The sequence below is a fragment of the Macaca nemestrina genome, chromosome 10 (assembly GCF_043159975.1).
Source record: "Macaca nemestrina isolate mMacNem1 chromosome 10, mMacNem.hap1, whole genome shotgun sequence".
Lineage (NCBI taxonomy): Eukaryota > Metazoa > Chordata > Mammalia > Primates > Cercopithecidae > Macaca > Macaca nemestrina.
This window is the reverse complement of record NC_092134.1, coordinates 26,411,739-26,426,923: the sequence shown is the minus strand read 5'-3', so window position 1 is coordinate 26,426,923 and position 15,185 is coordinate 26,411,739. Positions and strand designations below refer to the sequence as shown.

Sequence of the window (15,185 nt, the reverse complement as noted above, 5' to 3'; positions counted from 1 at the left end):
AAAAAAACTACAAAAAAAAATATTGTGTGGTACACATAAAAATTTAAGAAGGTTAGAAAAAAGAAACAAGGAATCAGTCATGGGTCCCACGAAAGCTTAATTGAATGAGAATCTGCATTTTAACAAGATCCCCAGGTGTTTGGAATGCATGTTCCAGTCTAAAATCACTAGCCTGAAAAGCACCAGTTAACAGGATGACTTCGGGATACTTTAATTTGCTCTGTAATCAGTCTGTAAGTGTAAGTAAGGGGGAGGCAGTATATTTAATATTGTGTTAGATTGAATACCCTCTATATAGATCTATCATAGATATAATTATCTTAGAAAATGAAAGTGAGTCATTTTAATATAATTTCTGCCCTTATTTAAATCTATTAGTTTCCATAGCTCTTTGTAAAATCCTATAATTTTGATGATTTAAAAAAAAAAAAAATTGGAGGTCAGGGCAGAAATCAACAATGGAGATACAATTTAGGGCAGGGGTCCCCAACCCCCCAACCCCAGGGCCTTGTCCATGGCCTTTTAGGAACTGGGCTGCACAGCAGGAGGTGAGCAGCAGGCGAGCATTACTGCCTGAGCTCCGCCTACTGTCATATCAGCTGGGGCATTAGATTCTCATAGGAGCACAAACACTATTGCGAACTGCACATACAAGGGATCTAGGTTGTGTGCTCCTTATGAGAATCTAATGTCTGATCATCTGAGGTGGAACAGTTTCATGTTGAAACCACCCACCAAGCCCCAGTCTGTGGAAAAATTGTCTTCCATGAAACCAGCCAAGTCCTTGGTGCCAAAAGGTTAGGGACTGCTGATTTAGGGAGTCATCAGGGTGCAGAGACTATAAAAAGCCATAAAACTGGATGAGATCACAAATTGAATGAGTAAAAATAATGAATTTGTCTATAAACTCAACCCTTGAATATTCCAACATTAACAAAACAGGAATAGAAAAGAGAATTGGCAAAAGAGGCTGAGACAAAGCAACCCATGAGATAGGAGGAGAACCAGGAGAAAGGTGTGTGGGTGGATGAATGGGTAAGTGAGTGAGCAAACTAACAGACAAACTAAGCAAGTTTCATAAGCCCTCTGGGGATCAGTCTATTTGCCATTACTTTTAATAGCAAAAACCACAATTGTTTTTGTACCAACCTAATACAAAACAGGGATGAGAGTGATATTACTACCTCCTTTGCAGGGTTACTGTGAAGATTATAAATAATGTATATATTGTGGGGTTACTGTGAAGATTATAAATAATGTATATATACCATCTATTATAGCAACTAATGCATAGAAAGTACTCAAAAATTAATAGCCATTTTTATTATAAAATTAAACAACTAGAAAACATAAGTACAGTTTTTTTAATTAAATAAAGGTTGAGTGCCCTTATCTAGAAATCCAGAATGTTCCAAAATCTGCAACTTTTTGAGCACCAACATGATGCTCAAAAGAAATGGTCATTTTGGAGCATTTCTGATTTCAGATTTTAGGATTAAGGATGCTTAATCCATATGTATCTATAACACAGATATTTCAAAATCTCCCCAAAATAGAAGTCTGAAGCACTTCTGGTCCCAGGCATTCTGGATAAAATATACTCAACCTATACTGAAAATGTTGGAGGACTCAAGAGAAGGTAAAAATCGGTATGACTCAGGGTATTAGGGAAGTCTTTATGGAAGAGAAACTTGACCTAAACTTCGAAATGGATTTTCATAGAGGCAAGTTGAGGCATTCCAGGTGCTGAGATGAACAAAAACTCGGAAATGCACTGAGGATAGTGTGATGGTACAGTGAAGAGATGTTTCTGATCAAATGAAACCTCATCACAGGCATGAAATCACTTGAAGTCTGTTTTTTGTTGTTTAGTTTTACTTGGAAGCTAACCTTTTTTTTTTTTTTTTTTTTTTTTTTGCTCCTACAATACAAACCCCAGTAGATATTACAAGACTGGCCAGTTGCATTGTACCATCTTCACTCACTCTAGTAGCCTCGATTGATGATGGGTTTTGCATTTGTGCCATCAGGTTTTACCACCGTTGAGGGATGTGACAAATCGACCTGAAGTTGGCTCAACTGTGAGAAATAAGCTGGTGCGCCTCATGACACATGTTGACCTTGGAGTCAAGCAAATTGCTGCTGAATTCCTTTTTGTCCTTTGCAAAGAGAGAGGTAGGTTAAACTCTCTTTGCCTCTGCCTTTTATCTTTCAGAGGGAATTCGAGAAATTTAATGGATAGTGTTAGTACTGGTCATCTCATTCCATTCTTTCCAAAGCTTACTGTCTGTTCTATTAGGCTAAGGAGTTAATAAAAATTAATAGCCAAAAACATTTTTTATACGCTTCCGAATTCATTGAGACATGCAAAGACAGATACATTACCAAACACACTCACGTTTAAAGTTTGTCTTCTGTATCCTTAACCCAGCCTTCATCTTAATGGGGCAGGACTTAGAGCCATTATGAAAAGTTGCTTCAGTAATTCAGGGGTTACTATTTTAATAAGCAGGCACAAGTCTAGGTTAGTTCCTCTTTTTAATTCCTCTTGGAATTAAAGCTATAGGAGTTTTGGTTTCTTTACTAAGTTTTCCAATCAGTAGTTACTGAATGTGAGCTATATAATATACTGAACAGAAGTTTTTAAAATGCATAATACCCTTGAGACAAAGTTAAGATAGTGGTAGAGAGAAATTTGAAAATAACTGTACTACAATACTACTCCATCAGTATATATAAAGTGATTGTCTACTGAGATAGATCCAACAATTAAAGATATTTTCTAAAATTATATGGATTACTCTGCAAAAGGCAAGTTTTCCAAACAAGGAACTTTGATTATTCAGTTATTCTTATTTTTACTTCTTCTACTTTGTAAATCTGCTAGTATAAAATCCCATCTAGGCAGATCTATATTCTACTGGGGTACTTTAAAAAAGTAAGATAGATAATTTGGAGATGGAAAAGTTCACTCCTCTTAAAATCTTAAGTCAATTGTTATTCTTAAACTTCATTTCTGATGTATTGATCCTACCACTTAAGTTCACATTAAGATGGTATATTAGTAACCTAATTTGATCATTATCATAATGATTATGAATTGAGAGGTATCATGTGCCTGACATTCTATGTATAATCTCATTTAATTCTCATAATGATCCTGTAAGGTAAATATTATATTTTGATTTCATAAATGAAGCAACCTGCCACCTGAGAGCCTTTCAATAACATGTCACACAGTTGCTGAGGGCAGGAGCCCAAATTTGGGTCCTATCTTTTCTTTCTGCCATATTTCCTCTCATTATATTAGCTATTATTATAGACTGTTTAGCATCTGTTCTTTTAGACAATTTACTTCTTCTTTAATGATTTTGAAAAAAGATTGATTTAGCATCTTGGAATTAAGTGGTTAGCATAGTGCCTTGCACATAGTTATCTATAAATATTGGCTGAATTGATTTGAGATCAGAAATGATCTGTTTTTTAAAGTATAATTATACATGTATATGCATAAATCCAAAATCACACATATGTGTATCTATTCATTTTAAAAGGTTTGTCAAAATATATACCAAAATATTATTTATTGTTACCTCTGAGTAATAAGAGTACTGGTGATTTTTTTAGTTGTCTGTATGATTTTTCTATAATGAACATGTATTTTTTGTATACCTTTAAAAAGTTTTAAAATGGGGAAGAATAAAGTTTATTTCTCCTGTAATTACATACCTAAGTGTATATCTAAATATATAAATCTAAATAAATAATTACATATCTAAATAATTTCTAAATATAATCACATTACCGATGAGTGAGTGTCATAGCAAATATGGTAATTATGGTAATTGCATTTATAAGTGAATTTTGTTAACTTTTTAAATTTGAAATGGTTGGTTTTGTTCCCCTTTAGATCCAGTGTTTAGTTTCATAGTCCTAACTTTGAGCCCAAAGCTAACCTCCATTAGCAGATAATATATTTTTAATTTGACCTCAACAATTCTGCATTATAATCTTTTTTTTTTTTTCCCGAGACAGAGTCTTGCTCTGTCACCCAGGCTGGAGTGTAGTGGTACAATCTCAGCTCACTGCAACCTCTGCCTCCCAGGTTCAAGCGATTCTCCTGCCTCAGCCTCCTGAGTAGCTGGGACTACAGGCACGTGCCACCATGCCTGGCTAATTTTTGGATTTTTAGTAGAGACGGGGTTTCACCATATTGGCCAGGATGGTCTCGAACTCCTGTCCTTGTGATCTGCCTATCTTGGCCTCCCAAAGTGCTGGGATTACAGGTGTGAGCCACCGCACCTGGCCTATAATCATTTTTTCCTTCCAATTTGATTATAAGTTTAGTAATGTATTCTTCTGGAATAAACAGACTTTGTTCAACAAATGTTTTTGAGCTAGACCCTGGGATTACAGAGGTATAGAAGATAAACAATGTTTCTGCCCATGTATTACTTATTTTTTTATTTAAGGGTCACAGACGCAAATGCCTACAGTATCAGGCTGGTAATAAAAGTAAGTCAGGTGGACTAGATGTAAGATGACAAATGAAAGTTGACACTTGGCTCACTGTTGTGGAGACAATTGGCTGGGATGGGGAGACAAAGAGACTATGGGAGATTATAAAGAGGATGTTGCTACTCTTTAGCAGCAACTGATGGTTACCATGAAGGAACATGTGGCCAGTGTTAGCAGATGTTCCATGTTTTCCGGAGAAGCTCTCTGTTTTTAAATGTTGTCAACTAGTTCAAATTTAAAACCTTCTGGCCAGAAAAAAAGAAAATGTCTGAGTTTACCTTCAGCTTAAAAGTAATCAGATTTTGGAATTTGGGTTTGGAGGTAGACTATTAAAATAAAATAAAATTCAAATAACTTTTCAGAATGTCTGAACTGTCTCTTATCTTAAGGATATGCCAAGGAAATTTGAAAGTGAAGGCATCTTGATCAAGGCTCAAAGGTCAGACCACTAAGTAGAGACAGACAGCAAGCAACAGTTACAATGGGTTAGGAATACAGAGACTGCATTAAGAAAGAGGGCGCGGGCGCGGGGGCTCATGCCTGAAATCCCAGCACTTTGGGAGGCCGAGGCAGGCAGATCATGAGGTCAGGAGATCGAGACCATCCTCGCCAACATGGTGAAACCCCCTCTCTACTAAAAATACAAAAATTAGCTGGACATGGTTATCTTCTGGTCCCCATTCTCATTTCACATTGCTCCCTGAGTAATCTCATCCTCTCCCTTGGCTTCTGTTTGCACAAATTCCCAAATCTATGTATCTTCAGCCCCAACCTTTCTTCTGAACCCCAGTCATATTTATCCACTTGCTTACTGGACCTCTCTGCCTGAGTGTCTCACTGGTACCTCAGACTCATGTCTAAAGTTGAATTTATGATCTTCATCCCCATGCCCTTCAACCTTTTCATTATCCTTCTATCACTTTCTCTGCAAACAGCACCATTGTCTGTTTAGTTCCTAAAACCAGAAACTTAGGAGTTACCTTAGATTCCTTCTTTACCTGTAGAAGTCATAATCACCACATCTATAGATTCTACCTCCTGTTAAATATATTTTATTTATTTCCCCCATTCTGTTCCCACACCACCATCTTAGTACAAGCCCTTAAAATTATTTTAACTATTAATAAGCTATTAAAATATCTCATGTCTCTGTTTCTAGTCAGATTTTCTTCAGTTTGTCTTCCACATGGTTAACAGAGGGATTGGTGTAAAATACAAATATAATTTTGTCATTCCCCTCATATAAAACTTCAAGTGATTCTCTGTTGCCTGCATGGTAAAATCCAAATTTTACCTCCACAGAGTCTCTGTGTAGTGTATTTGAAATCTATTCCCCTGTTACGCTCCATGCTTAGTCATACTAAATTATTTATTCTTGCCTGATTATACTGCACCATTTCTTGGCATATCTCCATGGATTGGCAGATGCTGTTCCTTTTGTGAGGAATGCTCTTCCTCATCTTTGTTACCATGGCGAACTTTACTTATCCTTGAAGACGAACTTAAGCATCATCTCTGTGAAGACCTTCCAGGCAGAGTTCATCATTTTCTCCTTTGTACCATTTTTTCTTCTCTGTTGTTAATACTTTTGACATTTGCTGTGTTGTAACTCTTTATTTGTTGAACTTATATTCTAGACACTGAGTTTCCTTTAGGTCGGAGATCATGTCCTACTCATCTTTGGATCCCCAGTGCTTAACAGATAGCAGGTGCCCCATAAATGTTTAATAAAATAGCAAATGTTTGTGCTCTCTATAAATTCAGGCTGGTGAATACAGGGTCCCATTTAAAGGAGTAATTTCTGTGCACTATGATAAGTGCCCTAAGAGAGAAATGTGCCAGGTAGTATGGCAACCTGAAAGAGGGAGTGCTTGGGGGTGTGGAGATCAGAGAAAGCCTTCACAGAAGAGGACAAAGAAATAGGAAGTAGCGGCCGGGCGCGGTGGCTCAAGCCTGTAATCCCAGCACTTTGGGAGGCCGAGACGGGCGGATCACGAGGTCAGGAGATCAAGACTATCCTGGCTAACACGGTGAAACCCCGTCTCTACTAAAAAATACAAAAAACTAGCTGGGCGAAGTGGCGGGCGCCTGTGGTCCCAGCTACCCGTGAGGCTGAGGCAGGAGAATGGCGTAAACCCAGGAGGCGGAGCTTGCAGTGAGCTGAGATCCGGCCACTGCACTCCAGCCTGGGCGACAGAGCCAGACTCAGTCTCAAAAAAAAAAAAAAAAAAAAAAAAAAAGAAATAGGAAGTAGCCTTGAATGTATAGAAAAGAGACTAGTTTAAGGTGTGAGGAATCTTTAGGAGACAAATTTGGAAAAGACAGCGGAGGCCAGAAAACGAGCCCTTTTATGCCCTGTTTTGGAATTTGAGCTTAGTTTTTAAGGGAAGACATTAGAGATTTTATTCAGGAAGGTTGTAAAATCCTATTTTTACAAAGATATTTTGGGCAGTTGTGTGGAATAAGAAATGGAGTGTGAGACTGGAAATAAGGACACTAAGATGAAGCCACTAGTTGAGTCTTCTAAAAGTTACAGCATTTGACTAGAAGGAAAAGGATTTTCACAGAGAAGGGGGAATAGTCTCTGGGTAGAAGCTGGTTCTTGACATTCTTTGTTCTTGGTAAAAGAGCAAAAACGTATTGCTTTTATTTTAGAGTGTGGTAGAACCCACATTTGTGTAACTGTCTGTATCGTTACCAATGCAGTTCTGACTTTGCACAGTGCTGCCGTGGTTGGTTTCCTCTGTTCATAGTGCCCTCTAGCATACCGGTAAAATAGTGGTGAAATATTTCTCGCAACTTTCTGACTGAATGCTGAATTGTTTCATTTAGGCAGCATTTTCATGTAACTGTATATGGATAATTACTATGCAAGGAACAAATATATTTGTGCGTTTCCTTTTTATTTTAGAACAACCCAGAAAATCTTTTGTTTGCCCTAGCAGCTCACCTTAACATCCAAGTGCAGTTTTCCATTTACTACTTTCCCAGTATAAAATAAGATATTATATGGTGTATTTGAAAACAGACTTAAAAGTAGCTAGAAACACTGCTTCAGTGCTTCTCACTGTGAGGATTTCGTATTTCATTTGTCTCACCTTCTCTACCCCCAATTTTTGGATATTTTATCCTGTTAACAGAAGTTCATGTGATTTGAAAACTCTTGGCTGTACCCTTTGTCTACTCTGAAGGCAAACTATGTCTTAAGTCACCTTTGTAACCTACACTGCCTGTCACAGAGTTAGCACATAAAGTTTGTTCCAGTGAAAGAGGAGTTGACATGATTTTCATAAAATTGCTAGGGGCTTTTACTGTTAACTGGCTTCCAGAGAGATTTTCTACATAAGAGAACAGATATTTAGTATTCTGTTTACTTCTATTTAACCTATTTTGGCTTTTCATAACCTTTGCATTTTTAAACTCTTTTAATTTTTAGCCATTTTGTGTCTTTTCTTATTATTGTTATTTTGTCTTTAAGTATATTCATTTAAACATTTATTCATATCTGAATTTAGAGTGTCCTAATTGTAATGAGTATTTCTTTTCTGGATCTACTACATCTCCTTGTTTGTTAAAAATAAGCTTTATCAGTAATGCTTACAATGATAACATCACCTACTATCTGTAAGGTACTTTGTGTGGGTTTAGATCTGTGATCCTTTGCCTTCAGTGGCTTTGTGTCTGACCTGTCATTAAGAAAATGTCTGACCTTCATGAATATTAAGAATACCTAAATACACTGACCACTCATTTCTTCTGCTAGTACTTTTTAAGGATTCCTTCATTTATCTAAAGCGCTACATCTTGGGGAGGCACTGATACCAAGAGAGCATATCAGACTTACTCAGAGGGCTTACCCCACCCTCATTCAATAATTCTAATAGGATTCTATCCAGCACCCACTGAGGATTATTACAGACAGACCACAGTTACCAATAGGTTTTAAGATTGAAAATGACTGGTTTCAACATCATTTAATATACTCATTAGCCCATGTTTCCTTTTGCACAAATTTCACCAGTTTGCTATATTATTTGAAAGCAGGACGTCCTTTTATTTATCCCCATACCACCTATTTACAGTGTCATGAGAAGGACCCTTTAGTTCAGGTATTTGAAAATGTAACAGTCAACTCTATCCTAGAATACATTTATCCTATCCATATCCTCCATGATTTTATACTCTGATCATATATACCCACTTTTCTTACCTATTTTCCTTTCCACCAACCCTTTCAGTTCCCCAGTCATTTTAATTACCTTTTTCTGAATCTTCTCCAGCTCTATTTTGTCTTTTTTGAGGTAAGTGATCTGAATTACAGATGTAGATTTTACTATGGCTTTATACATGGATAAGATTGTATGTTATGTTATGTTTCCTACAGTTGCCTTTCAGATGACATTTTAACAACATTCTGTTAAAGACCTTCAGTAAATTTTCTCAATTCTTATCTTTTGATTAAATATTGTAATGTTTACCTTGAAATTGTACCTGAAGAAAATTAAATACTGCTAAACAAAGCTGCCAGTTACTGTTTAGTATCTTCCTTAAAGGTGTTTAGAAATCACTAAAAACATTACTACAATGCAAGTATCCCTTGCAAAAGTTGTATGTGTCTGCTCACCTTAAGAGAGACATCACCTGACCCTGTTGGCAGGATAATACTTACAGAGAACCTGAACCAAACTTTTCATTAGACTTCTTTTTTTAAAAAAAAAAAAAAAACTAAGATAATTCGAAAATGATCATTTTACCCACTCTTCTCAGAGAAAAAGAATGACTGTTTACTTCGTTTTAGATACTTTTCATGCTTTGCATATATTAACTTGTGAGGTAGATAGTTACTATTCTATTTCTACGGAATAGAAAACTAGGATAAAACTGCAACATATCTTACCCAAGGTCAACCAGTTAGTAATTGGTAGAGCCATTATTGAAATCCAGCCAGTCTAACTCCTGGGTCTGCCTTCTTAATGGGCTTCACGTGCCTATATATGGTTGCTGACTTTTTATTTTAAAAAAGCAATAAGTTATAGCCTATGCTATTTGCTAATATCCTTCCTTAAGTTTTCTTATTTCTTACTCCCTTTTCCTCCAATTCCAACAAAGAATGAGAGAGAGATTTTACATTATGTGCCATATTGCTAAAATCCCAATCTTTCACTCTATCTAGTTTCTTATCATTTCTCCAAAACTGGATTTTTAAATAGTAAGATCTGAGATCAGAAACTTAAAGCGTGACCCTTACCAAAGGTCTGGCAGTCACAGAGGCCCCACTTTTGCCATAAAGTGTGTTCAAAACAGCTCTGTTTTAGTTTCTGATACCTCAAAAAAGGCTCTTAGTCCCCAGAGCCTATGGGAAAATTTGTAAGTAGTTCAGTGTAACCACTACCCTACCACATTTTGAAAATCTCTCAATTTAAAGGTTTACTGCCATAGCGTCTGTCTTCAACGTTCCTGTGTTGGTGAGTGGTGGATGATGATGGTGAAGACCCAAGGATTCCTATCTAAAACCTTATTCTGTTTTTGCAGTGGATAGTCTGCTGAAATACACTGGCTATGGGAATGCTGCAGGACTGTTGGCGGCCAGGGGCCTCTTGGCTGGAGGAAGAGGAGATAATTGGTACTCAGAGGACGAGGACACAGACACTGAAGAATACAAAAATGCAAAACCAAAGTATAGTATCAAATTTCTTTTCACCTAAGTATGGCTGTGTCTTTGAGTTTGTTATTTGCCTTTTACTTCCTTTGTCTTTCATTTTCCAAGTGTTTCTTTTCTCTTGTGGATTTGGAAGCTTTCCATTTAATGGTGTTTTTAGAGGCAGTTTCATAGCTAGTGCCTTAGAGAGTGACTTCAAGTGATGGAGGAAAGCTAATAATGCAAGAAATGATATTTTCAACATGCTTATTATCTTCTCCCAAGTACTAAGAGAGCTGGTGTGTTTAGATTGTACTGAAAAAGTGTTATTGCTTACTATTTGCTTTCCTTTCCATAGGTTGAGATTTTATAAGGTATAACCAAGACCACTTATTTAAGTTGATGATTTGATGCTTAGTCTTTCTCAGAAATCTAAATGTAGGTTCTGATCCTCCCTCTTGCATAAAAGCCTTTATAAGTCAATAAAATAGTGCAACAAGACACATGAATATCAAAAGAAAAGAAGTCTGGCTTCACAGTGAATTTTAATCAAACAAACATATGGAGACTCATCTTCTAACAGATACATAAGTGCAATAAGTAGGCAAACCAGAGACTCTGTGAAGTCTTCTCTGAGTCAGTGCTTACAAATTAAAGACACTATAATTATTCTCTTTTATCCCAAGATAAACCACCTCTCCTTCCTCCTATTCCCTCTCCATCCTTTCCATCCCGCTCGTAACCGTCAACCCATGTAAATTCTTAGTTTCCGCTTATTAGGAGTTATTTGAGCTGTGTTTTTTCTGGGTTCCATTTGAAGATTTCCATCTGAAAATTGGAAAAAAGCTCTTTCCTTTTGACATGGTGACACTGACATGCTGTGCTTTCTGCTGGCCATCTTCTAGAGTGTGATGCGAATCATGCAGTAGGTGATCAAGGATAGACTATCTGCAAAGTCAGATACTTTTCAAAAACATACATTGTGCCATGCCTTGTTGACATGCAAGTAATGGGTTGTCAGAAGGTGAAAGAAATGATCAGTTCCCAATTAGACAGGACATACATGGCCTGTTTCTTGGCAAATCAGATCTGAGTAGGTAATGTTACTTTTAGCATCCCTGATGCCGTCAGCCTCAGTAGGATCTTATAGAGTGTGTCCTAGAAATAGAGTTTTTGGGGGGAAAGCTGGCAATGACTCTAAGCACTATTTTCTTAAGACTGCCACCATTTAGATATTATCAATTGGCTATCTATGACAAGTATTTGAAGCTAAGAGAGAAGAATCTTGCTTCTTTCTTTCCCTAATTACAGAAGTCATCATTCTAAATTAGTCTTACTAGCTTTTTTCATTCTACAAACTATTTCCTTATCAGTTTAATATTGATATCTCTTTATTTGAGCCATTAAAATATACCTCTTGAGAAATTTCATATTTCTAAATGAAAGTAGCAATTACATTAGGCATTTCTTACATCCCAGGATGTGTGAACACATTCAGCTATGATCTAAAACTCATGAGTACTCATAGATGGTTGATATCTTTGCATCTCAATGTGTATTGTTCATTTTGTTTAGTAGAGAATTTCTGTAATGGTAGTGGTCATATATATAGCAAGCACCAGAATGCTACTATAACAGTAGGAAAATAGAATTATGTTACATTGCAGTAGTGATGTTAGATTTCAGGAAGTACCTTCTGTTGAAATCAACAGCCACATTAGTATTGTTACTGTCTTGGCTGTCTGTCATGGAAAGTTTCTGTACTTAAGCCTTACATCCCTAATTATAATCTTCAGCCTTTGGACTTTGCTTATAATATTCATATGAATGGTATGTTTGTGTAGTCAGAATAGTCACCGTTGTGAAATTTTGTTGTATTTCTTAAACACTGATCATTATAATTGTGTGTTTTTCAAGTAGCATCACATCTCCCCCCTTCTGATAGATTCGCATCTGTTTTTCTCTTAAATTTTCCTGCTTTAAAGTGAAAAAGTGTGAGATATTTAATGTTACTTTAAAATATTTGTTCAAATAATCTCTATGGAAGTGGTGGTAAACAAAGTCCTTTGCAAGCAGGAGTACCCTTTGCATTCTGTGGAGCGATCCACAGAGCTCAAAGAACTTGTTTCCTAAAAACTGTTGTAAAAAATTTTTACCAATCAAGCTTATAAAATCAGCATCTGAAAGGATTGCTTACTCCCCTACCCCTGAATACCATTCACCAGTCAGAGTTCCCAAGATCTCAGTCTGCTTTTCTTGTGATGCATTTATTCACAACAGTTGCTACTGTTGGCAGAAGCAGAGAACTTACTCTTCATCCAGTTGTCTCTAGTCCCATTGTCAAAACTTTAAGTGGATTCTGATTAATGCACCAAGGTAACCTGTAATCCTTAACTGGAATCTGAAACCAAGAATTGTATGGAGCTTACATTCAGGCTATGGTAGACAGTTAATATCACAACAAAGCCTTTTGTGTCAAAATAAATGTATTTAATGGACTGGAAATGGCTTTCTGCAATTAGCACGCTTAGAGAAAATACACTCATAGAATTGAGTTACATGCCACATAAATTTTTGGTGTATGTCTAGCCAGGTTTGTTGAAAGTTTTCAGATAAACTTTAGTCCTGTGTCAAAGGGAAACCAAACTTCTAAATTCTAACTTTTATACCTGTTTCTTTTATGCCTCTGAGAATGGAGGTCCCTTGACTATAAAGGTGATATAACTGGCTGGTATGGTTTGTACATTATTCTAGACATCAATTGAAAGATGTGTGTCTAATGACATTTGTCTCCTTTTAGACGACTAGCTTTCACAGGGTGCATAGGCATCTAGAGGCCCAAAGAGGTGCCTTTAAAAGACTGCTTTGTGGAGGGATAGGAGGAACAGATGGCCAAAAGTGAGCAGAACCCTAGGGAAACTCCTTGCACACTTAACACACCACACTAGTTCATAATCAGATCCAAAAGCTTAAAATCATTGTACTAATAAACGCAGGGGTGTTTCCTTCTTAACCATATTTTTCTTAGCTCTAGCTATGCCACCAGCTGTATAAACAGTTTCTTCAGCACAAGGCAAGATACTTTTTCTTTTATTTGTCAAGATTTTGCTATGCTGCTTCAGTCAAGGCTTTTTATAGTTGTCGCGTTATATTGGGCCTTATAAATTTCTTTATTTTTAATATTAAATATTTATTGAAGTAAGTGACCCAGAAACCAGGACATGAAGGTTTTTCTCTTTGCCCATTTTGGGCTGTGATGACATATTTATGTACAATAGCATTTCTAGGAACTAGAACCTATTACTGTAAGCAGTCATAGAACGTATCTAAATTCAGAGTTCTAAAAGACCAGAGGTAAAAGAGGCCAGTGTATTAGCTTAACTACAGCACTGAGCTTTGCTCCAGTGTTTATTTGCTATAGATTCACAATTGTCAGTTTTCTATATCCTTTATGTCAAGGTTATTACTCTTAAACAGCCTGACATGGGAAATATTTAAAAAGCACTATAATTTAAAAAGGCATTTTGAGGCCTTTTTTGTTTTATTGCCTAGATGCAATTTGGTATTCCTGTATGTATGTATATTCAGTATGTATATATTTATGTGGCTAATACATGGTAGATACATAGTAAATATCAGATAAGTAAATGAAAGAATGACACCATATTATACTGGTTCTTTCCATTGCAAGTGTAATGCAAAAACCTGAATTAGGATGTGCTTTCATAATTTACCCTACTTCTTTTATGTAGAATCAGTGTGTCATTTATATGATAATTCTCAAATTACTGGAGACATTTTGAGAAACTGGTATCTCTTCAAAATATATCTGAATTTAAAGCAAACGCCACAAAACCACCTATTTGTTGCATGGTTTTTTAAATGAAGATTACACGTGCATCTCCATAGTAAGGATTTGACTGAATAGAGTAACTTACCTCCTGGATCATCCGAGGCCTTCTGTGTTGCCTGTTTCTCCACAAGTGGCTCACTAATGCTAGTAACAATAGCTGGTATTTATTGAGTGCTTAACATGTGCCAGGCACTTTTCTAAGAACTAGACAAATATTATATAATCTTCACAACAATCCTTTGAGATAGAATTAGTCTCATTTTATAGACGAGAAAACTAAAGGCAATGATTCGAGTAATTTGTCCAGGGCAAACAGTTCATAAGTGGTCAGGCGGCCTGACTCTAGAGCTTGCGGTTTTTGGGAATTTTGTTGTTGTTTTTTGAGGTAGGGAAAGCAAGTTTTATTGTGCTCTTCACTCTGCCTTTTTACTTTGGGGATACAATATGTAACATCAGATTTACCATTTTAGTCAGTTTTAAGTGAACAAATTTGTAGCATTAAGTACATTTACACTGTTGTGCAACCATCACCACTATCTCTCTTCAGAAGTTTTTCCTTGTCCCCAATGAAACTCTGTACACATTCCCCTCCTTCTAGCTCCTGGTAACCACCATTTTACTTTCTGTCTCTACAGAATCTAAGAATGTCTATAAATGGAATCATATACAATATTTCTCCTTTTGTGACTGGCTCGTGTCACTTAGAATAATGTCTTTAAGATTTGTTCATGTTGCGGCACATGTCAAAGTTTCAGCTGAATAATATTCTATCATATGTATATACATTTTATATACACCTTTTGGTTGTTGTGAATAATGCTGGTGAACATGTGTCTACCAATATCTGTCAAGTCCCTGCTTTCAGCTCTCTTGCGTGTACACCCAGAAGTACTGTATCACATGGTAGATAGTTCTTGTGTTTAATTTTGTGGCCAGCCTGCCATACCATTTTACATAGCAACTGCACCATTTTATATTCCCATCAGCAGTGTACAAGGGTTCCCTTCTCTCCACATCCTCACAACACTTACTAGTATTATTTTTTCTGGGGCGGTTTGTCTTTGTGATTTTTAGTAATAGCCATCCTAATGGGTGTGAAGTCAGAGCTTATTTTAACTTCTGCTATATTCTGTTTCAAAGCCAATCAAAGAGAGAAATGAGTTTGCCCTTCAGATA

General features: G+C 36.5%; 1 protein-coding gene across 12 annotated transcripts in view; it reads left to right on the top strand.

Moving 5' to 3' along the window:
- LOC105497688 (RIC8 guanine nucleotide exchange factor B) overlaps nt 1–15,185 on the top strand; it is a 114,170-nt gene that overhangs the window by 76,582 nt on the left and 22,403 nt on the right. For all 12 annotated transcript variants that reach the window (XR_011608878.1, XR_011608879.1, XR_011608882.1 and 9 more), the window contains 2 exons: nt 2,031–2,175; nt 10,051–10,195. Coding sequence is in view for 7 of the 12 variants with exons in the window: in XM_011768970.3 (XP_011767272.1) it covers nt 2,031–2,175; nt 10,051–10,195 (290 nt within the window). In the remaining 5 variants the exon portion in view is untranslated. The remainder of the gene's footprint in view (nt 1–2,030; nt 2,176–10,050; nt 10,196–15,185) is intronic.